The 23908-nt window shown below is 48.8% G+C and overlaps 1 protein-coding gene across 1 annotated transcript; it reads right to left on the bottom strand.

Annotated features, from left to right (window-relative positions):
• Positions 1-14040: 14040 nt before the first annotated feature.
• On the bottom strand, positions 14041-19280 carry LOC129386396 (solute carrier family 22 member 7-like). The gene is made up of 2 exons (XM_055074284.1): positions 18951-19280; positions 14041-15579 (listed from the first exon to the last, which is right to left on the bottom strand). The coding sequence occupies exons 1-2, from the start codon at positions 19278-19280 to the stop codon at positions 14041-14043; spliced, it is 1869 nt and encodes a 622-aa protein (XP_054930259.1).
• Between the last annotated feature and the right edge of the window lie 4628 nt (positions 19281-23908).

Genomic DNA, 23908 nt, shown 5'->3' with positions numbered 1-23908 from the left:
AATGGTGGCGTGTGAGGAGCGCCATCAGAGGGGTTGCAGACATCGCACCTCATGGCCCCCTAAATGAGAGCGATGGGAACCGGTTGGCGTTAATAAGTGCCCAATGAAAAATTGCATACCGTTACTTGGATGATATCGTATGTATGCGTTCATTATACGGCTGGTGCAGTAATAGGAGCGTAAATTGCTTCAGAGCCGACGATGGATGAGTGGACTTTTTTGTAATTCCAGGAATAGTAAAATTCACTTGAGGTAGTCGCAGGCACCAATATAGCTGGGGCATTGTATAAACCGAATGACATTACTTTGGAGCTTTAGATGCCGTTAGGTGTATCAAAGGCGGTCTTCTCACGGTTCATGTCGTCAACCGCAATCGAAGAAAAATTTTTTGCACTGAGGAGGCCGTCAAGTGCGTGATGTATCCGTGGCAGGGGGTACACGTCTTTCTTGGTTACCTTGTTAAGGTTCCGGCAGTCTGCACAGAAGCGCCAACTGTTATCCTTCTTTCTAACAAGCACGACAGGGGAAGCTCAAGGACTTGAAAAAGGTTCAGTGATTTCTCGGGAAAGCATCTTGTCAACATCTTTCGGTACGACTTAGGGCTAATTGGAGTATACACGATAGGGTTGTCGGTGTATGGGGCTTGCATTGCTAGCCTTTACGCGATGCTTCACATCGGATGTCTGGCGCAGTATTCGGTCAGTAAGATCAAATATGTCCCAGTACGATGCGAGAAGGCAACGGAGCGCGTTCACCTGGGGATCCGGAAAGTCAGAGGCCATAATTTTTGTAACGCTTTCTAACACAGTTGCATGATCCGTATAGGGACTGGTAGGCAACAGTGGATTAGAAGTCAAAGCTTAATTATCGCAGTCGCAGGCTGGTGCAATAGCTACAAAAGAGACACCCTAAGAGAGTACTTGAGGACACAGGCTGAAATTTACAAGTGGGAGACACGCAGTACTTTTCTTTATATGGATGACCGCGTGTGAGAACGTGACGTTGTGCGAACAGAGAGTGTCAGAGTTGTGCGGCACGATATATTCATCGTCGGCCACTGGTGGATCGGGAATGATGTCTATGAAAGTCACAGCAAGATGGGGCAGGTGAATGCATTCAGCAGAGCATAGTCGACTAGACTTCGCATCAGAAGGATCAACGTAATGGTAGGGCCGCCAGAACAGTCAATAAGAGTCGAACGGCGGGTAGAAAGTCGAGTAACAAAATGATTTCATGTGGGCACTGTTACAAAACATAAAACAAAACAAAATATGGTATGCAGTGAGATGTAACACGGGCAGTGTACATCGCAGTAACAAGAGGAGTTGCATCGTCAGCTACGCGGACTGCAGTCATCGGAGCGGGTGTGAGGACTCTGTTAATACGAGCACGGAGTGTGGAGCTCATGACTGATATGGGGGCGCCGGTGTCAATGACAGCTCTTACAGTTGTACCGTGCACGTCTATATTGATGAGGTTGGGATGACCAGGTAGCGTGCACAGAAAAATTTCTGGTCGGGTCGTCATGGAAGGTTCACTTCTCAGAGCTGCGCCTGTTTTCCGAGGAGCGGTGGGGATAAAAGCGACGGCGCTTGGGCCACCGCGACTGGCGTCGTGATGGCGACAGTAAGAGGCTCTGTCGCGGAAGCAACGTGAGTGGAGCAGGATCATCTTCAACGTGCGTTGGCATTCGAGCACTGTCAGCCGGACGTCAAAGGTTGGTTAGTTTTTGCCAACAACGATTTGGATGAGGGAAAGTGTTCTTTGAGAATCAGTGGGGACACGCACATGGAATTGAACAGGCGAGGCAGCTTCAATCTCCCGTCGGACAATACGCACTCTATTATCTGGTGCCACAGGAACGGTTGTTAGGCGGATGTACAAGCACGTAAATGTCGAAGGCGGGTTGGGGAGGCGCGAAAACTGGTGCGCAACACGACGTTTCGCTTCTTCAAAGCACCCGTATTCATTCATGACGTTGTCAACTATGGAGTAGTCCTTAAAGATGAGAATGGCAAACGCGTCGTCTGCTATACCCTTGGGGATGTGGGCGACCTTTTCAGCTTCCAGCATATTTTCATCAAAATACGGCAGAGCGTTTAACGTCTTGAATATATGTCAGGTCCAACTCGGTGCGCGTCTGAACCCGACAGGCAAGTGTTTTCTGAGCGTCACGACGTCGTCAGATTGGTTTGCCAAACAAATCGGTGAGCTTTGCTTTACACACATCCCAAGTCGTGATTTCTCGTTTGTAGTTTGCAAACCAAACTTGTGCCGTTCCCGCAAGGTAAAATATTGTGTTAGCTAGCATGAGTGCATGACCCCAGTTGTTGCGCCCACTTACACGTTCGTACATTTGTAGCCAGTCTTCGACATCAGTGTTGTCATCGCCGGAAAATATACCCGGGTCACGCGGTTGTATGAGCTCAAGGTGGTGGTTGGTGGTAGTCGGTTCGGACGCGGTCGGTGAAGTGCCTGAAGTACTGTCTATATCGTTGTGAGCAGGCATGGAAGATGGAGCTAAGGTGCGTCCGCAGCGTAGATCCGTCTTAAATGTTCAATAACCAGCACTCTCTGCCAAAATGTTGCGAAGAGGAAAAGACGTATAATACATTTAGAGGTCATATTCAGACGCTTTCGATGTCACTCAATATTGCGACCGATCAACGCGAACGCCATCGAGCGTCGCCGTCTTTTCTCTCAACGTTCATCGCTGACAACGCCTCGGAGAAATATTCACAAAGATAATTTCCGGTAGCATCAAGGCCACACTTGATTTCAATCAACCAGGAGGACAGGCTGGCTACAGGACGAGATATTCTAGAATGGATCGCATTTTTGTCACCAATCAGGTAATCTAGAAATCTGTGGAATACAATCAACCTCTGTAGCTGGCTTTCATAGATTATTAAAATGTAATTCAATCCCTAGAGGTGTCAGCAATCGTAGAGGCATTGCGTAATCAAGGAGTACAGGAGGCATACGTGACTACCTTGGGGCATACCCACAAAGATTCCACAGCTATCCTGGTTCACCACAAGAAAAGTAGAACGTTGCTTATCAAGAAAGGGGTCAGGCAAGGAGACACAATCTCTATAATGCTATTCGCTACACGATTAGAAGACGTATTGAAACTATTAGACGGGGAAGGCTTAGCAGTGAGGGTCAACAGTGAATATCTCTAACATTGGTTCGCAGGTCACATTGTCCTGTAGCAGCACGGATGACGAAATACGACAATTAATTGGGGCCTTAACCTAGAAAGGATAAGAGTGGGATTGAATATTATTGTGCAGAAGAGAAAGATAATGTTTAAAACTCTGGTAGGGAACAAGAATAAGGAATCGCTAGTCAGCTTCGAGTCTGCAGAGCAGTGCGTTTATCTAGGTCAATTACTTACAGGGGACCCTGATCATGAATAGTAATTGTATAAAGGAATAAAAATGGGTTGGGGCGCACAAGCCAGGCATGATTAAATCCTGAATTGGAGCTTACCAGTGTTGTTTAAAAGAAAAATGTACAATCATTGCATTCTATCAGTGCTTACACATTGGGCAGAAACATGAAGATTAACAAGGAAGCTCACGAACAAGTTAAGGACCGTGGCAAGATGGATGAAAGAAAAAAATCTTATGCGTAACGTTAAGAGAAACGAAGAGAGCTGGGCGGATGAAAGATAAACCGTGGATAGCTGATATCCTAGTTGACATTAAGAGAAAGAAATGAATCTGGCCAGGCCGTGTAATGCACAGGGTGAATAACCGGTGAACTATTACATATTGACGCAAAATAAGTTTGCACGTGATGACACGGTACCCTTAAGGCAAAAATGAAGAAGTTCGTGGTTGCGGGCGCGCTCTCCGAGGACCAGCCATCGCAAAAAGGCAGTCGTTTCTTTGCCAATTTGTCGGTGGTAAACTTTTTTAGTTGTAATAGCTGGGTGACATTTCTGGGGGAGGCGTGGGGTACGGTCGATGTTAAGATCTCCGGAGCAATCCCCAGACCTAAACCCGGCGAGTAGTTCAGCCGAGCTTACCCCTGTGCACGTACGTTCCAACCAACGTCTCCAGGCACTCCAGCCACAGCACGGTATGCTGCCCAAACGAACTAGAATGATGAACCAACCACCTCCTGCCACTCCTGCAGCATCGCACGTTGTCGTCAATCACATCCGGACGCCGCATCTGTTCCACGGAAGTGCTTCAGAGGACACCGACGACTGGCTTGGCCATTTTGACCGGCCATTTTGACAGTCGTTGAGGTTGCAAACCTCAACGACTGGAACCACAAGCGTAAGCTACGCTACGTGTACTTTGCTCTTGAGGATTCCGCGAAAACATGCTTTGAGAACCATTAGACGAAACTGACGTCATGGGAAGAATTTCGTAGACAGTTCCGCAATGCGTTCGCCAGGGCGGATAGGAAGGAGTGGGCGGAGTTAGCGTTGGAGGCAAGAATTCAAGGCCCGAATGAGCGAGTGACGGCGTACGTAGAAGACACGAATCGGCTTTTCAGACGTGCGGACCCTTCTAAGACTGAAATAAAGAAGGTGCGCCATCTCATGCGTGGCGTCAAAAAGGAAATCTTTGCTGGCCTCATTCGAAATCCGCCGACGACACTTGCAGAGTTCCATGACGAAGCCACTACTATGGAAAAGGCGCTTCAACAGCGGGCCAGGCAAAACGACCGCGACGCCATGATTTCAAGGGAGCTCTCTGCCGTTACCCTCGGTAACGACGTTGGCGCCTTGCGAGAACTCATCAGGGCTGCCGTCAAGGAGGAACTGCAGAAGATGCAGACGACCACTGCGCCTGTGGGACAACTTTACATTGAGGAAATGGTGCGCGCCGAGGTCCGACAGGCCGTCCATATTCCTGGACAGTACGAGGCACCACAGCAGGGACCGCACGCTGAAATGAGTTACGCTGAAGCAGTACGCCATCCGCCACCCTCAAGTGCGTGCAGCATGGTACACCCCACTCAACTAATGGACGTAAGCTGCAGGCGACCTCGCAGCCCACCGCACATCGCCGAAGCAAGAACTAGGAAGAGCGACGTCTGGCGCACCACGGACTACAAGCCCCTTTGCTTTCGTTATGCCGAAGCCAGACACATCTACAGAATGTGTCCTTATCGTCATGTGGGGTTCCGTGGATTCTCGCCGAATGCACCTCGTCCACGACCTGGTGAGCGGCCGCCGCAAATAGAGTTTCGTCGCGAATCGTCGCAATGTTGATCAGCGATGGCAGGAGCCCCGTTCGCCGTCTCCTGCTCGTTACAGGTCACCATCACCAAGCCAAGCCTTTACTCGCGGCGCCCTGAGACGCCGCTTGCCTAGCCCAGCGGGTCGGGAAAACTGAGTTCAGAGACCTCCGGAGGTGAGGCCGCTGACGACGACCATACGCAAGATCCTCCACTACGACGACGTCGATGAAAACAGAACGACGCAGACGTACAGACGGAGTCAAACACCTTACGAGAGGTAGTAACGTCGAATATTCCCGTCACCATAGACGATGAAGAAATAACGGCGTTAATCGACACTGGAGCGGACACCTCAGTTATGAACATGGACCTTGCCTGCAAGCTGAAGAAAGTTCCTACCGAGTGGACTGGGTCGCAGATTCGCACTGCAGGAGGCCATCTGCTAACCCCGGTAGGAAGATGCACAGCGCGAGTGAGCATTCGTGGGTTTACGTACCTCGGAGATTTCGTTATCCTCCCAAGCTCTTCTAGGGACCTAATTCTGGGAATGGACTTTCTGCCGGCTAATGGCGCTGTGATTAACTTACAAAAGTCGCGGGTAACGTTTTCGACGGCACAGGACTTAGCAGGGAGCAGCACTGACGACACGTATGTCAACGCCTTGAGGATTGTTGACGAGAACATCACGGTGCCGCCAAGGAGCAGCGTATTGACCCTCGCCACCTGCGACGCATTGGAAGGCTATGAGGGTATTGTCGAGGCAAATATCCCGCTGCGGCTCGAAAGACACATCTGCATCGCCCGGGGCCTTGTTCGAATACAGCATAAGTGCTCGCAAGTTTTGTTGACAAACTTCAGCCATGAGTATCAGCACGTCCCTCAAGGTACAGCTGTGGCATTCCTGAACGACATTGCTGACTTCTCCGGATGCAACAGCTCACGCCAGCCTGCATACCCGCGTCCACATTATTGCTGACTTAGCAGATGTACAGAAGGATCAGCTGCTGGGCCTACTGACAGAATTCTCCGGCAGTTTTTCCACGGAATCCAAAGTCCACCGCACTTCCGTAACGCAACACCGGATCGTTACAGAGGAGTCGGCGCGGCCTGTTCGTCAGCATCCGTATCGCGTGTCACCTATGGAGCGGGAGGCGATTAAGCGTCAAGTTCAAGAAATGCTAAATCATGACGTGGTACAGCAGTCGACAAGTCCACGGGCATCGCCTGTCGTACTAGTAAAAAAGAAAGACAACACACTCCGCTTCTGCGTTGACTACAGACGGCTTAACCGAGTCACCAAACGCGACGTATATCCCCTGTCACAGATCGATGACGCTTTGGACCGTCTGCGTCATGCTCAGTTCTTTACTTCGTTAGACCTAAAGTCAGGCTACTGGCAAATCGAAGTGGACGAGCGTGACCGTGAAAAAACCGCCTTCGTGACTCCCGATGGGCTGTACGAATTTAAAGTGCTGCCTTTCGGCCTCTGTTCCGCTCCTGCTACATTCCAACGAATGATGGACGCTGTACTCGTTGGACTAAAGCGGCAGGCGTGTCTAGTGTACCTAGACGACGTTGTTGTGTTTTCCAGCACGTTCGATGAACACCTGGCCCGGCTACGAAGTGTCCTTACCGCAATACGCAAGGCCAACCTCACCATCAAGCCTGAAAAATGTTAGTTATGCTTCCTCAAGTTTCTAGGCCACGTGGTCAGCTCCAAAGGAGTGCGATCAGACCCAGAAAAACTCGCTGCCGTTGCCCAGTTTCCTCGTCCTAAAGACAAAAAGGCCGTTCAGCGGTTCCTGGGCCTCTGCGCTTACTACTGTCGTTTCGTTGAAGGCTTCTCAAGGATTGCTGAACCGCTCACGAGACTGACGCGACAAGATGTGCTCTTTGCGTAGACGGAAGACCAAGAGGAGGCCTTCACCGAACTGCGTAAACGCCTTCAATCCGCTCCAGTGCTGGCGCATTTTGATGATACCGCGGCAACTGAAATACACACCGACGCCAGCAACGTAGGACTCGGGGCCATTCTGGTAATTGCGTACGCGAGTCGTCGTCTGACAAAAGCAGAAGCTAATTATTCAACGACCGAAAAAGAATGCTTAGCAGTCGTGTGGGCCATCAGCAAGTTCCGACCCTACTTATACGGCCGGCCATTTCGAGCGATCAGTGATCACCACTCGTTCTGCTGGCTTGCCAATCTACGAGACCCGTCAGGTAGCCTCGCTCGTTGGAGCCTCCGCCTCCAGGAATACGACATTACTGTTGTCTACAGTTCCGGCCATAAGTATAGCGACGCTGGCTCCTTGTCATGTTCTCCCATTCGCTTGACATCCTCCGACTTGGAGCTAGATTTGCCGTTTCTTGGTGTCGTCGACGTTGTGCGCATGGTTGACTATCAACGTGCAGACTCTGAGATGCTTTCAGTCATCCGATATCTCGAGGGAGCTGACGTTGTTGTCCAACGCCCACTTTCACGAGGATTGACGTCGTACTGCCTGCGAAACGATGTCCTGCACAAGAAAAATTTCGAGAATAGCCAGGAAACGTTCCTCCTCGTCGTTCCGACGGCACTGCGCGAGGAAGTTTTATAGGCGTGTCACGACGATTCCTTTGCGGGCCACTTAGGCTTCGCGAGGACTTTAGCGCGCATACGGCAAAAATACAATTGGCCACACCTATTTTTGTCGGTTCAGCGCTATGTGCGAACCTGCCGTGACTGTCAGAGGCGTGAAGTTCCACCCGTCAAGCCTGCCGGCCTCCTTCAGCCTTTGGATCCGCCTCCGGCGCCCTTCCAGCAAGTGGGAATGGACCTTCTTGGGCCGTTCCCCACGTCCTCCTTGCAAAATAAGTGGATAATCGTGGCAACGGACTATTTAACTCGCTATGCGGAGATGAAATCTGTGCCGCGGAAAACCGCTGCTGAAGTCTCCAGCTTCTTCGTGCACAACATCGTGCTTCGCCACGGTGCACCCGCTGTACTCATTACTAACCGCGGTGCAGCGTTTAGAGCAGAGTTATTGCAACAAGTCGTCACACTGACGCCCACCGACCACCGAAAGACCACAGCCTATCATCCCCAAACTAACGGCTTAACAGAGCGCCTAAACAGAACATTAGCCGGCATGCTCTCCATGTACATTGATGTGGAACACAAAATATGGGATGAAATTTTGCCATACGCCACGTTTGCTTACAATACCGCTGTGCAGGAGGCCACCAAGTTTACACCAGTCCAGCTTGTTTACGGAAGTCGCGTTACAACCCCCTTTGACGCCATGCTCCCGGTAGACCCCGGAACCACAAGGAATGACACCACTGAAGATTTCGTCGAGAAAGCCGTGGAAGCTCGCCAGCTTGCTCCGAATCGCATCCGCACCCAGCAGAATACCGACGCCTACCGTTACAACCGGACCCGACGGAACGTCCATTACTTACCAGGCGACCGCGTGTGGGTGTGGACACCAATCCGACACTGTGGGCTCTCAGAGAAATTGTTGCGCCGCTACTTCGGCCCCTACGAAGTTGTACGCCGCTTCAGTGATGTGAACTACGAGGTGGTGCCTTAAAGCTTTGATCCTGGTTCGAACCGACGCCGTTCCCGTGCTGAAGTCGTCCACGTAGTACAGATGAAACCGTACTACGCACGCCAGGTCTAAGCAACCCTCACAAACCGCTTCAGCATTGTGTGCATTCCTGTATGTTTTTTCTTTTTTGTCTTTTCATGTTGGCACTCTTGCCCATAGGACGCGCCCGCTGCCCTTGAAGTGACCGGGCCGATCGCTTTTGAGAGTGGAGCAATGACGCGAAATAAGTTTGCACGTGATGACACTGGACCCGTAAGCGAGAACGACGAAGTTCGTGGTTGTGCGCCTTCTCTCCGAGGACCAGCCATCGCTAAAGACAGACGTTTTTTTGCAAATCTGTATTTTGCCAATCTGTAAATTGTTTTAGTTGTAATAGCTGGGTGACATTTAAGAGTTGGGTTTAAGAGCTGGGTGAATATAAGGGTTGGTTATATTCCACACATTTCCCTATCACATGATTGATAGTATGAATATGGTCTATTGTTGAGTAGGCTTTACGGAATCATGCCTGGTCCTTTGGTTTGGAACTTTGGAACTGTTTTAGTTGTAATAGCTGGGTGACAATATATATATATACTTTTTTCCTCATTTATGGCATCGAATGCGAGAGCTGTTGCTTTGTTTCTGCGTGTGGTAGTTAAGAGAACGATAGACAAACTTTAATAAAAGAATAATCAGAAAACCACTAATTGTCGGGCCCCCTAGTACAGGCTCCATCCAACCACTCTCCCTATCGCGACCGTGCTGCCTCGGACGAGCCGTCGACACACCCTGCAAAAAATGATCCTGGCCCGCCCGCAGCGCTTGCTCGGACAGCCAATCAGAGGCGCTTGTGCCACGTCGCGCAAGATAGCGAAAGTGAGAGTTGTCTTGCTGCTTTTCTGGTTCATTGTGTGTGTGTCTTGTGGGCCTTCTCCCGCACTGTTGCCGTGATGAAGCGGCGGAATTCGCCTTTCGTCGTGAAGCTCGAAATAATAAATTGGGTCGAACGCGGTGAGAAATCGGTTGTCCCCGTAGCGTGCAAGATTCCGAGGAGCACTCTCTGCACAGTCTTGTAGAATAAGGGGGAGTTTAGGGCTAAAGCGGCCAAACTCGCGACGCGGTGCCCGTGGCGCCCGACGTCTATTACGTACGGCCGTGTACGAGTAGTTCATCCGAAATTGCTTCAGCCGTGCCGGCTTCCGCATGCTCGGTGATGACTGTAAATTCTGATGAATGCAACGAAGCCGTTGCTGGTGTTGTTGAAGTTTGGAGCGAGCTGTCAGAATATGCGGAAGCCGTTGACGAATCAACGGTGGACGAGTTGGTGAGTGCAAATGATGCTGTCGCGACCACGGGAAAGCCCTAAAACAAACACTATATTGGAGACACCGTAACGAGCCCAAGTGAAAGTGGGCACAATGAGGAACGCAATGACGGTCCTTTGCCCACATCCTCCGGAGTGATTGGTGCGCCCACACTAGTCCGGTGCTTCTGCGCGAATGGGGATGGTTGCAGCATCAGCTGCTCCGACTCCTTAGACAACGTGAAAAAGTGCGTGCGTCGCAGGCAGTGAAATTGCCCAAGCAGAAGAAAATGCAGTAATATTTCATGCGAATCTCAGCTAGTTTCATTAATAAAATGATATTGTAAATGGTATGTGCTTTTATGACATCCCATTATTTAGCAGGCTTATATAGAATTATGCTCTATATCGAACTGATAGGCATTTTTTCGCGGGTTCGATATAGCCGGGTTCAACTGTACTGTAGTTCTCGTTTGTGCTCTGGCTTTATAATCGTAATCATATTTCATGACAGATTATATTAAGACAAGAGTTTATTCTGCCGGCAACTGTTTTATGTAAAAACAGTTGCAGTTTCGCCCGTAAAGCGAAGCATCAGAAGCGATAGAAAATCATTAGAGAGCTATATGAAGTAGGTGTAGTAGTTTTCTCGGCCGTATAAGCATGCAAACATTCGCTTACCAACTAAATTAACAAGCATGGTGTCACGCACGCACAGGGAAACATGAACACGTCACACTTGATGACCGCGAATGCTCGCTATCAAAATGCTGGTGCAAGGAAGCACGGCAGCAGCAGTGAGCGAGGTGACCTTCGTGCTACCTATTGCTTCAATGCAAACTGCAGTCAGACGTGCACACGAAGATATGAGCCATCGAGAGACACCTAGACTCTGTCAATATCACAGATTACTTTAAAGATAGGACCTGCGCTGTCGTGGCTTGATGCAGCTGCTGCCGGAGGAAACCCCCCTTCCCTCGCCTCCGCCCAATGCCTTGCTCGCGACGGAAGACGGCATGCTTTCTACCCGCTTTCTTCCCTTGCATTGCGCGACATTGAGCCACCACCATCGGCTCACGCTTGCGTGCTTTTACTCACACATACGGCACGCGGCGACGATGATACCGTACTTGGACCTCATACGAAATATCACGCCGACGGCAGAAATGCGCCTGGAGTGCGATATAATTGTTATCGCAATGAATACAATAGGCAATGTTTGTGTCACCGGCGGCGGTGACATGATCGGGCTGGGCGGTCGGCACGGCGGGAAGCTGGCTGGCTGGCTCCTCGATGTTAACCTTGGCATTTGTTAGTAACGAGTACTAATTACACGGTAATCGTACTAGTATTATGCAGCCCCACTCTAGGGTGGCTAGAATGGGGAGGTGTGAAGACCGTGGCACCGCTACCATTACCTAGCTAGGCCCCGCTGCGCGTTCCTGCCACTGGTGGAAAATTTGGCACTTCCGTCGGGGGCGCCGTCAGCCTGTCAGTCTCGTAGGCCACAGCGCTGTGCAAGGTAGCTCTCGTGGTCTATGTAGTGCAGCTCTGTTAAGCTTTTACAGTAGTTCATGAGCTTTTACAGCTTGGCAAAGAGCACCACAGGAGAAAATTTGTCCCCTGTATTTTTAGACTTGCTGCTGTCGGAGTAGCAGCTGCTCTCAGAAAATAAAGAAACAGCTTTGGACGACAGTGCACTACTGGCTGAAGCAACAGAAGCGACAGAAGTTGCCGTGGACCATGTGGACTATGTGGAGAAACGCAGTGATGCACGCCTGGTTTATTACATTGCGGGCTATGTAGCCCGGAAGTGCATCGTTTTGACTGATTGCAAGGCATGTAGGGATGCCTGTCTTGTGATAAGAGAAAGTACGGCACCAATTGTCAGCAGATGCTTGCAAACAGTGGGACATGGCGGGGGAGGGGGGTCTTCTGTACCCATCAGCCTGTTTGTACAACCTTATTCAGACCCTCGAGGACAGACTCAATAGTCTATACAGCACTACATGACTGCATCCAAAAGTGGTCAAGGATTTCTTGTTTCTAGCAGCCAATGTGCCACAGATTGGTTGCACGGAGTATTCCACTGCTCTAACAGTATCGATGGCTAGGTTTTAATGTTCGCTTTTTGCTCAAAGGGTTAAACAAGTGTGGTGCTCACAACAAAATCAAGAGGATTAAACTGTGTGCTTTGTAAAAAATGTGATGCTCTTCATTGACTGTGCTATATGCAATAAGCTCTTATTATGCAATCAGCATTTTGTACTTTTTAGAATTTTTCTTCTACGACATTGCTGATATATTGCATTAACTTCCTCCCTTTAAAGTGCTATTACAATTGCAAATATGTGACTAATTTGCGCGCAAAACATTCAAAGCTGTTCCAACGCATTGGCCTTCCATGGTGATTCCTATGAACTGTACTTTCTGGAAGGCATAAGCGCGCCAACCTCGGCAAAAGGTGGATGCAAGAGCCCTCCTCGCTGTATCGTCTGCGTGATTGGTGCTTGCAGTTTCTACGTGCATTGAAACACTCCATTAAATTATCTTGGCACCTATAATGCTGAAAAAAAATAATTGCCAGCATCGAGAGCATTGGAGCGTAAAGACCAAGCACGAGAAATCATTTGCGCGCCTGGAAGTATACACACGCCGCGAGAAACTACAGCGCCCCTGCCCGCAGCGTCGTCATGCAGCAGGAACGCGTTTTAGGGGCAGCCTCCAGGTGCCATTCTTCACACCTCCCCATTCTAGCTACCCTATTCACACCTTGCTCTTCGCTAATTTTCGGACACTGGTTGCCGAAAAATTGGAAGGTTGATGGCCGACGCAAATGACGAGGAGTCAGGGGTGCCAGCCATAACCCTCCCCATTTGTCATTGCATATGTCTTCCCAAACGGTGCGCAGTTGCGCGCACATTTCTCCCACTTTGCCGATACTATTCCACAACCTCAACCTTTCTTTTTCACTGTATGCGAATGCATTCTTGCCTTCTATGTCATGTATATTCCAAAGCACTGCACGTCACACATTTGACGGAATTGGCGACTGACGAAAGGTATGGCTATGCATATACCTCGCTACGGTGAGCTATTGGGCCTCAGCAGAAGTGCGCTTAAACAATTTCTTTCTAAACAATTGCATCAGTTTACGTAATTTAATATGCAATTTCATAAATGTTGACAAAAAAGACTGCAGCCAAGTGGTCCGGTGAGAACGCATAAAGCGGTGAACAGGGTGAAGAAAAGGAAGGGCAGTTGCCCGATCATCATCATCATTGTCATCCCCATCAACACAGTTGGCAATAGCTGCTCGATAGTTGGTACTTATTCCAAATCACGCAAAAGTAGAGATGGGGTGCTTGCATGTGTAGGGGCACTTGCTCGGGATTTTTAATTAGCGGTCCGTAAAACCTTGTAACTGCTTAATAAATGTATATTCTACTAAGTCCGAATTATGCAAGGTAGCAAGCAGGTAGTTTCGAAGTAGTGCTTGGTATTGAGTCTAGTCTAAACTGCACCCGATACATTTTTTTCTAACAGTGTGGGAAGTTTCACAGAAGTACGGCTCTGCTACCTTGTACTATTTATGCTAATATTACTGAGGAAGTAAAAAAGCCCGCAAACCTTAAGTATGCAGTGGGTACATTGAATGAGACTCATATGGCAGCTGAGAATCAAATTTACACCTTTTACCTTTTGAATACGTCAGACTCTATAATAGGGATTTAATGATTAGCTGCTCCAGCAAATCTCCCTTAAGCAGCCACGGGTATATAATTCACACGCACTGAGAAAATGAAAGGAAAATTGAAAAACTTGCACCCACGAAAAAAAAAAACGTGCAGCAGAAGGTATCCGAATTCACTAATAACCCTTGACCGGAAAATCAATTTACGTAAAGATAGTAAAAGCTCGTGTTCCTTAATCAGCTCGCATATATTCGATGCTCTTGAGTTATTGCGATGGCGTTTTGCACACCGGCATCGCTGAGGCTAGCTCAGGAGGGCCAACACTTTCCTCTTGGGAACAGGCTGCCGCTAGCGATGTTGCCCCTGCCGATGCTGCCGCTGAAATTTCGGTCGCGGTACCGCGTCTTGAGTTTGCTTTCCTCTTTCGTCGGCCATGATGCTTGCCCGATTTGTGTGGCTTGAGGGACTTCTGCGATGCCGTGGTGGATGTCAAAGATGCTTTAAGGGCTTCCTTGCGCTGCTCTTCGCTCAGAACTGGGCGAACTTCGGCGGGCTTCTCGACATATACTTCGGGAAGACACTGGACCGCTACTGCGCTTGCAAATGCCAGCGCTGTCGTGATGGCCCAAACGACCAAGAGCTGTTCTTCGTGCAAGGATGCTTCGAGGCCTATAGCCAGAAGCATGCCAAGTCGGCCGAAGGAGTACGACAGGCAAAGCCCCAAGCTTCGAATCGTCGTAGGGTACACCTCCGCGGTGTAGGCGTAGTTCAGAAACATGGCGATCGCTGACGCACTGGACATCATTATCCTCGGCAGAGGAAGTACGGCGACCCAGGTCCAATGCGAGAGTACCATCTGCAGCACGCTTGAGGCGCCGAGGAAAGCTAGTAAGCCTGACAGAGTCACGCGGTGGCCTCGTTGCTTCATGCCATAAAAGGCTATGATGAGAATGAGCCCATTGCATAGAAAGGATGCGAGAGCCCACAGTTCTTCGAGCGGGGCACCCAAGCCTGAGGCATAGAGTGCAAAGCTCACGCTAAACCACGTCACGAGTGCAGAAAATGCGCGCCGCCGAAGGGATGCCGAACGGAGTATGCTCGAAGTACCAGCAGTCACCGTCATGGTGTTGGTATCCCGCTTCAGGAGCTGCTGTTTCAACGCCTGAAATGTTGCTGTGGCCTTGTGAGCTTCTATGCCGTTCATCCGGGCTGCTCGGAGTACGGTGAATTCAGCTGCCCGTAGCCTCCACGCGGCAATCTGCCAAACGGGGGACTGATGAAGGTAATAGCACCAAGAGACCATTATCGCCGTGACCGTGACGAGCAGGGCTTGTGAGAGCACCCACCTTGGCTTCAGCGTCGAAAGAAGCTGCACCAGCGGAGACGTCACAAGCATGGCGATGCCGCTGGCTGTCAATATGTACGTAGCCCGGTGCTCATTTCCGGTCACTTCGTAGAGCACAGTCAAGGCCATCAGCATTGTTGCGCTTGCCATGGCAGCAGTGACAAGGCGCGACAGGATGAATATTCCCGCAGAGGGAGACGCCGCGGCCACCAGGCTGCCGAGCAATGTGGAGATGGCGCACGTCGACAAGACTGGTCTGCGACCCACGCGGTCTGCTGCGATTCCGGCGATGGGAACGAATAGCATGGGGGCCAGTCCGAACGTGGATTTCGAAACGGAGTAGAGCCAGTCGCGAGTGCACACCAAGTTCCACATGCTGACGATGCTTTCGCCGTCTTTCTCGGTGTCGTAGTCCCACCGATTGCACGGTACTACGCTACGCTCGTCCTGGTCTTCTCCCTAAAAAAGAAGGAGATAAACGAAAACGTCAATCGCCCCGACGAACCGTCTTCTGATTGACTTCTTAGCAAATACTCCTTGACGTTTATAGAAAAGTCTGCACAATGGAAATAAAATAGCTTCGAGAGAAATATTGATCACTGAGAGTCTCGTAGGCTGGGTCTCTGTATGCGTCATGCATCTTGAGTTAGCGTCAATGGCACAAGAACCGTGATATCTAGGACCATGACGTCCCCATGTGCTTTGAAAGATAAGTAATGATCTTGTATGCAGAAATGAACGTCCTGCCTATGGAAATATACAAGCGGCGGGATCCGACAACGACACAGGTGAGAATTAAACTTGAAGATTTCTTGCCTCAGGTTATTTCAGTTCCAGTTTTTCCACTTTTCCATTATCAGCGAACGAAAAGCGTTAACATTTGATAAGCAAAAGGTGTGTGCAGAGGGCGTCGTGGATAGGAAAGTAAGTGCCTTCTTCCCTGTGTTGCCATCTTCTCGTCATTTTCTGCTTGATATGCTCGAAAGACTCGGAATGTCTCTCGGAGACAGATACAATTACATTGGCATCCAGAAAGTTTGATCGTTATTGACCATGTGGCTGAAGGATGGATAGATTGGCAAACTGAGTAAACGTAAGCTGAAGTAAAAGCAGCTACTACTAGTGCTCATTAAGGGGGACCATTGTTCAGGAGTATAGTGCACTAGCTTCATTAATAAGGAATGCAGAAGTAGAGGAAAATATTAGGAAAATAAATTTACCAATCTTGACCTCATATTTGTCGTCCATCGTCGCTGTTTTAAGTTATCCCTGATTTTCTTAGGTGAACTTGTTCAAACTAATCTATCAGCCTGCTTAGGTCTCAGCATTCTTGTTATAACCAAAAGTGTGCCTGAATTCACCAAATGAGTGCGATCCATAAATTAATAGCTAAGCAGCAACAAATGTACCGTTCCCGCTTTTACACGGTATCAATATTTTACAGTAAAACTGCGAAAAAAAAAGAAAAAGAAAAGCAATCGCTTACAGTACGACGCATATCCACTGAGCCAGAAACCTGAGAAGAAATTATGTAAATACTAGTTTTGCTGCTTTCTCTTCGTTTCTATGATTCTCTGTTGACAACTGTCAGATTCCGGCGATTATGCAGTAATCTGGAATTGGAATGGAATCGCTACGTTATCTGGACCATGGGTTACGCTAGCGCTGAATGCGTGTCGTTTCGGCCAGGAATGCCCGCGAGAGTTTTGGTTTAAGTAAAATGTTTTGAGATCAAGACGAGAAGCCGAAATTGTATCATGTCTTAATTCCCCGGTTATGTTCCCAATTAATGGCTCTAGGCGGACGTCATGTCTGCACACGGCTGAGGGATGAGCATGCTTGATGAAAGACACATCGAATTTGCACGTCGTTTTGACGCTGTTTATAATGTCTGTTGGATGTACCTCTATTGTTATAGAGGGGATTAAATATTGCAATGGGTCGTAGTGCCCTTTGCGGCACACGTTATCAATTGCCACTAGAAATTTTACTCTGACATTTTTTTTGCATCGTTAGTGTAATTGTAAACATCCAGCAGGAAAACAGGCTAGAACGTGGGCATTCTTGTGGGGACCCCATTGTCTAAACGAATCAATGCTCCTAGATTGCACTGCGAACACGGGAGAGCTACGGGAGAGAGATTGACTGTCTTACGTCAATCGTACAGTTGAAGACGCACATACCGTTCAGAATTCTGCGTGATATAAGTATTTATAATGATGCCAGCCATTGGCGATGATGCCAGACATGGACGAAGAAACGAACAAAAAAGAACACGCCAGCGCTGTGCTCATGACTTTAGTTGAAGACCCAGAATATTTCAATGGAATTTGATCGGTGACCGCTACCTGTTTAACGCCAAAATGACGCGTCGGCACACATCTCTGTCCACTATGCAACGAAGTCTTTTCGATCTCTCATGCTTTCCGCCGTCCGCGATCTTGCTTAGAGTCCACTTATTAGTACCACTCCGTGCCGTCAGTGGCACCATTTGTTCCGTTCAAAACTGTAGCGCACGACGACCATAGGAAGTATTTGATACATTTAAAAGGTGTACAATAATTTGAGTGAAAATCCGGAGTGATTCAGTATGGTGAAAGAGCTGAGTAATGTCAATGTCAATTCATTTTATAGTACTGCACAGACAAAGAAGCCATGTATTTTTAGCACTAGTCAAGTGTGATCTGATGACAAGTGAGCAATAATAATAATAAAAAAGGATGTTAGGAGGTCGCTTAAGCTTTGTCTTTAAGAGGGGAACGCCATAGCATTCAAAGATCCCTTACAGCTTCTCACGCTTCCCGGCAACTGCAGTTTATGTAACCGCAATGTTTTCTGAGAAACACTGCAGGTGAACGCTCTGCACGAAGGTGAGCTTCCTGGGACGCGCCGCTCCTACTAAAGACTGACCTCAAACGGCAGGTGAAAAAGGAGTTTGTGGTTGAGTTTCTGCCTAAGTGGATGGTGTTTTCGCGTATATCCAAATGCCAATACGACGCTATCATATCTCGAGTTCGTGTGTAATTCATACTTTACGAATTTTCTGAAGCATCTTGCTTTGATCAATTAGTTCAGTAACGTCCATGGATGCGCCAAGCGGAGGGTATGCGTGGATTAGAATGCGTGGTTTTCTTACGTAGAACATCGCCGCCGCCGACACCGTCGTATAGGCGCGTCCTTCACAGTGGGTATGATCAATGCTTGAGGCTTTTCAACGTCATTGTTATGCACGCCTCCGTTTGCTGCCGACGCTGTTTTCTGGAACCTGACAACGAACACTTGCAGGAAAAACACCATCTTGCTAACAATGTCAGTGTAGCTTACATTATGTTGTCGTGGCCAAACACAGTAGTTTTTTTTATTGCAATAACAAATACATGGAAAATCTAAAACGCAGAAGAAATGCGTTGAAGGGCCGTGGGAGCTGCGCTTCATGTGGTTGCATGTTACCATCCTTATGTAGCCGTTTATTTTTGACGGAACACATGCTCAACAAGCTCGCACGAAAGAAGAAACTGTTGCAGGTGAACTCGAACCACGGATACGCATTTACATATCGCGAAAAGCCACCGCACCGTCAATCTTAATCATGTCGCCCTGTGAAAAGAAAGTAAGCTAACTTCAATGCAAATTCTCCGTATAGATTATTTTAGGTAGTTCAGGTCGAAAATGTCCATTAGTGCTTTACGGCATGCCTCATAATCGTTGCGTCACCTCGGAAAAAGTGTTAAGCAAGAAGACGTCAATGTAGCAGCCGTGGTACAGCAGGATCAGGTAGGACGAAATGCGCGAGGGACTGAACAGCTCCCCGGTAGAGGGGGCTCGTATACGGTGCACTTGCTGAAGCTGCCGTCGGCCAGCACGGGTATTGCGACGTTCTTCCAGCCCTGGACACCGAGGTGACGCAGGTCATCGGGCGGCTGGCACCAATGGTCTACGGGACGGCCGATGAGGTAATAGGCGAACGACTGCAGCAGCACCACAGTGGCAGCGACGAAGGTGCTGACCAGGATGATCCGCTGGTACCGCCCGTGTCCCAGAATGACGTAGACGTTCTGCTGGATTAAGTCCCGCGTGTCCACGTTTGCGAAGCCTTCCAGGAGCGAAGTGGTCACCGTCTTGGGAGTGGCCTCTTCATGAGGAGCCGCTTTCGCCGACATGATACTGATTACACAGCGCAAAAAGTCCTATCAGCCGGCAAAGAATCAGAAGCGTTTTGTATGGTATGGTCTTCTTCTTCTTCTTCTTCGTGTTCCACTTCTTTGTCTAATTTTACTTCTAGTGTCATGCATGCATCCACAGCTGCGAGTTGAAGGATTTGCGGAAGGGCTCTCTGCGACAATTATTATACTCTTGTTTCAGACATCGGGTGCAACGCTGTGGAGGCTAGAGGGACTTTTTGCAGTGGCTGCGTCGGACCTTAGAAATAGGTCGATGTTGTTTAACGCAATTGTGGGAAAGTGTTCTTTGTATACGCCCAGTATTGAAAGTGGTAATCATTAGAAACAAACAATATGTGGTATATACGGCTATGTGAGGCGTTGTTTTAGACCAATTTGTTTTTCATTGCGTTTCTTTTTCGCCTTTCTATTGGCAGCCCGCCGCGGCATCCTTACGTGCACGCTCGCGCTAGCGAACGCCGTGGACGCGTAGCGAAGCGTGTATAGAACGCGCGCACTGACACACACACACACACACGTTCGTCACCGAACTTCTTGCGTAGGTTCCACAGCGTTGCACCTGATGTCCGAAACATAGTGTAGGAATGGTAGATGAATCACACTATGCGCTATAGAATGCTTTACTTCATCAAATCATGAGTGACAGCTGGAGCAGGCACTCGAGACCAATTGTTTTTTCTTCGAGTCCCCCAAATCCCCGCCATCATAAAGTGTTGAATGATGGTGCAATCAAGGCATTCTATGATTATCGCTAAAGCGTGCGAATACATCACAAGAAACCATTATTATTTCGGCGGCAATTATATAAGAACACGCGAGGCTCATTCCCGCCGCCGCGGCGTGCTGTCACGCTCTTGACGGAACGTGCGTGGCTTGTGCTGTACGACTTAAGTTGTCATTTGAGACGTGGAGTGCGCTTGGCTGCAAAAAAGATAAAGCAGACCTGACTGACCGCCAATGCTCCGCCGAATCGGATTGATGGCGGAGCCAGGAGACCGGCCAGCGTTCCGCTGCCGGCATGGACATGGGCGCATGCGCACTGTTTGTACACTAGAGCATTCATGCTCAGTTGGTGTGCGTATGCACTTATCTTGGCCCAACGGAGAGCTATATCATCCAAGTAACGCTATGCAATTTTTCATTGGGCACTTATTAACGCCAACCGGTTCCCATCGCTCTCATTTAGGGTGCCATGAGGTGCGATGTCTGCAACACCTCTGATGGCGCTCCTCACACGCCACCATTGTGAGGCGCCTAGGGCTGCAAGAGCGCTGTATCTCCTGCCCACCAGCTGTGCCCTCGCGAATAACATCAAGCGGACATGGTACCCTCGAGTAAAGCTACAATATCGTCCATGAAGTTCAACAGGAACGTTACACCTAGCCGTCAATGCTTAGCCTTCCGGCCGAAACTGTCGAGTTTTTCAAAGAAGAGAAGCTAGAAGATCATTAACAGTGTGACATCTCTTGAACCTTTTATCCTATATTAGAAAGAAAAAAAAATGGAGGATGCTTAAACTTCGCCTTTAACAATGGAATGCGATAGCATTCAAAGACTTCTCAATGCTTCTCGCGCTTCGCGCGGAGTGCAGCTTATGTAGCCCTAAATCTTACCTGGAAACGCTGGCCCCGAACGCTATGCATAAAGGCGAGTTTCTTTTTCTAGAAACACGGGGTCTTTTGTTAGCGGATACCGGAGGTAGCGTTTAGTTGCGCTATAAGATTGCGTCATTTTCACATTTCTACTATTCTTTCGGACTTTTAATATTTCAGTCTGAGAAGAGTTCACATAAAATTCATGTGCTCTCGGTGTTTTGTTTCATGACCTCAGTTTCTGCGCTGTCATTCTAAAAATTGCGAGGAAAAACTTTTTCACGAATGCAAGAGAAGGTAGGAGCAACTGTAGTGACAGAATGGCGTGCTAATATAACCCGCATATACAGCGTGTCATGCAGCAAGGCGTGGCATTGGCGTATACCTCGACATAAAGGCAATTTTCACTTACAGGGACGCCGGCGCCGGGCGCCGACGACGGAGAATATGCGACGTGGGGCTCTTAACGCTGTCACGCTTAATAATGAAGCAGTGGTTCCAAAAGTGCAGTAAATTATTGCCACATTGAAAATGACACATATGCCTCATTTTATAATCATGTTCCTCGGGTGGGTTTATATGGAAACATGTGAGTTTTTATACAGGATCCCATATGATTATATGGGCTTTTGGAAAAAAGACAACGCAAAACAAGACCATATACGCTTCGTAAAACGATTCGTTATCCGGAAAACGTCTCAATGCTTTCGCATGCACTCAAGCAATGAAACCTAAGTACCCTTGACTTTTTTTCTTGTTGCAGCTGACGCAACGTTCCATCTATTGGTCTGAAAGCCAGAACTCTTCGACCACCTGCACAAGTCGATTAACGAAGCGTGTACTGGAATGTATGTGTTCAGTACTGATATCGCGTGTTACATTGACACTGAATTCTCTTGCGTATCACTAATCAGCGACGCAAGCAGTAGTTGGCGGATCACATATTCATCACCCTATAAAAGGACACTGCATCATTATATATTGTCTTCTGCTCCACCCTGGCGTCTGGCTGATACACAACAGTTCGCGACGAGGAAGCGACAGCGATAGTCGTTGGCACGAATACGTTGAGAGCCTGGAAATGTTCTGCGAAGCGAACAAGATGGCGAAAGAACAGAAAAGGGCCGTCCTGGGCTGAGTTGTTGCAGCGACGAAGCGTATGGGCTCATTGCAACTCTGGTGAAGACAGCAAGGTCGACAGCAGGGACGAAATTAAGACTGCGGTTCATAAGCAGCTGTATCCAAGGCCTTCAGAGCTGAACGCAGGGTTTTTGTTCTACAAGAGAAACCAGGCTGCCGAGGAATCGGTTGCGGACTACGTGACGGCGCTTCGAAATGTAGCCGAAGTCTGCGGTTTTGGCGACGAGCAGCTCCCGTTGGACATCATGAGGTGAGATCGTTCCGTATGCGGCCTCCGGAACGAAGCAGTTCAACACCGACTTCTCGCAGAACACGACCTTACGTTTAAGGTTGCGTACGACATGGCCGCCACCGCAGAAGCAACAGCGAAGCAACTGCGAGACATCCACATGCATGGCTAAGACAAGACGAGGGACTGCTAGGGCATGATACAAGAAACCCGTACGTAGCAAGATGCCACGACAGAAGGTTCCAGTTGCTACCGTTGCAACGGTAAGCACGCTCCACATTTATGCAGCTTTAGAGAAACGGCATGCTTCAAATGTAAAAGGGTTGGACATATAGTGAGGGCTTCTCGTACAGAAGACGAAAGTAGAGCGGCCTGGAAGACGACGCTTGAGCAAAAGAGGAAAGTTGGAAAGAGCAAGGGCGTGTACGAAATGACTACATTACTCTCTCTCTACGAATTGAATGAGCAAGAACAGAAGTGTATGGTTCAAGTGCAGATACAAGAGCGAGAAGTCCCGATGGAGGTTGGTTCCGGAGCCTCGTGCTCAATTGTGAGTGAAGACTCGATTTCGAGTAATCGAGAGAAACCAGGGTGAAATACAAGATTCTGAAACAACTCTCGTAACCTGGTCAAAGGAGGTGTTACCGCTGCTGCGTCGAGCAACTGTCTTGGTAAAATTCAAGGTCCATTAGGCTAAGCTGCCTTTGCTGGTAGTAAAGAATCCACGCAACAGCCTGATTGGGCGAAACTGGTTTAGGACGTTAGGTATTTGCTTGCGGGGAATCCAGCAAGTAAACGAGGAAGACATGCCCTCACGATTTTTCCCAGGTGTTTTGCAGGAAATATCCTGGCTTCAACGGAATACCAGTTCACACCGACCTGAAAGACGACGCCCAACCAGTGCTTCTTAAATGCCGGGACCAGTTCCACTGGCCCTCAAGGACGACGTGGCCGAGGAAGTCGATCGCTTGGTGCAGCAAGTTGTATGGAAACCCGTCGCGTACTCCAACTGTACCACACCACTGGTAGTGGTAAGAAGAAAAGACAGAACTTTACGCCTGTGCTGGGACTACCGTAGCGCCGTAAATAAAGCTATTAATAGCAGCGGGTACCCTTTGCCCACTACTGCCGAAATGCTCACAGCTCTAGGTTGAAGCAAATTTTTTACAAAGGTGGATCTAACTAAAGCTTATCAACAGCTTACGCTAGACGACTAGTCGGCTGAAGTACTCATAGTTAACACGATAAAGGGACTGTAGAAAGTCAAACGGCTGCCTTCTGGAATTTCGGTGCCGCCTTGGGTGTTTCAATGAGGCATTGACACACTGCTAGCAGGCATTCCCGGCGTGAAAACCTATCTTGATGATATCGTGATTTCTGGCTGTAACCCAGAAGAGCACGCGGAGAGAATAGAGACGGTGCTATTGCGTCTGCAAATGCGCAGTTAAGTGTAAATAAGGACAAGTGCGAATTAAACCAGCCAATCATTTAATTATCGGGTCACAGGACTGACGACACGGCAATGCATCCGAGCCCAAGCAAGACGGACGCCATCCATAAAGCGCCCGTACGCACAAGCAAAAAAGGAGCTGCAAGCCTGCTAGGGTTTACTACATTTTTGCAGCAGTTTCCTGAAGGGCAAGACT

This window comes from Dermacentor andersoni, chromosome 3, assembly GCF_023375885.2.
Source record: "Dermacentor andersoni chromosome 3, qqDerAnde1_hic_scaffold, whole genome shotgun sequence".
NCBI classification, from domain to species: Eukaryota; Metazoa; Arthropoda; class Arachnida; order Ixodida; family Ixodidae; genus Dermacentor; species Dermacentor andersoni.
This window is presented reverse-complemented; position numbering and strand designations above follow the sequence as displayed.

Excerpts from the sequence above, each read along its gene's own strand:
- LOC129386396 (XM_055074284.1), bottom strand. The coding sequence starts at position 19,280 with ATGTCGGCGAAAGCGGCTCCTCATGAAGAGGCCACTCCCAAGACGGTG. Across the intron at positions 15,580-18,950 it reads GCAGCTTCAGCAAGTGCACC|GGAGAAGACCAGGACGAGCG; the intron begins GTATACGAGCCC and ends CTTCTTTTTTAG.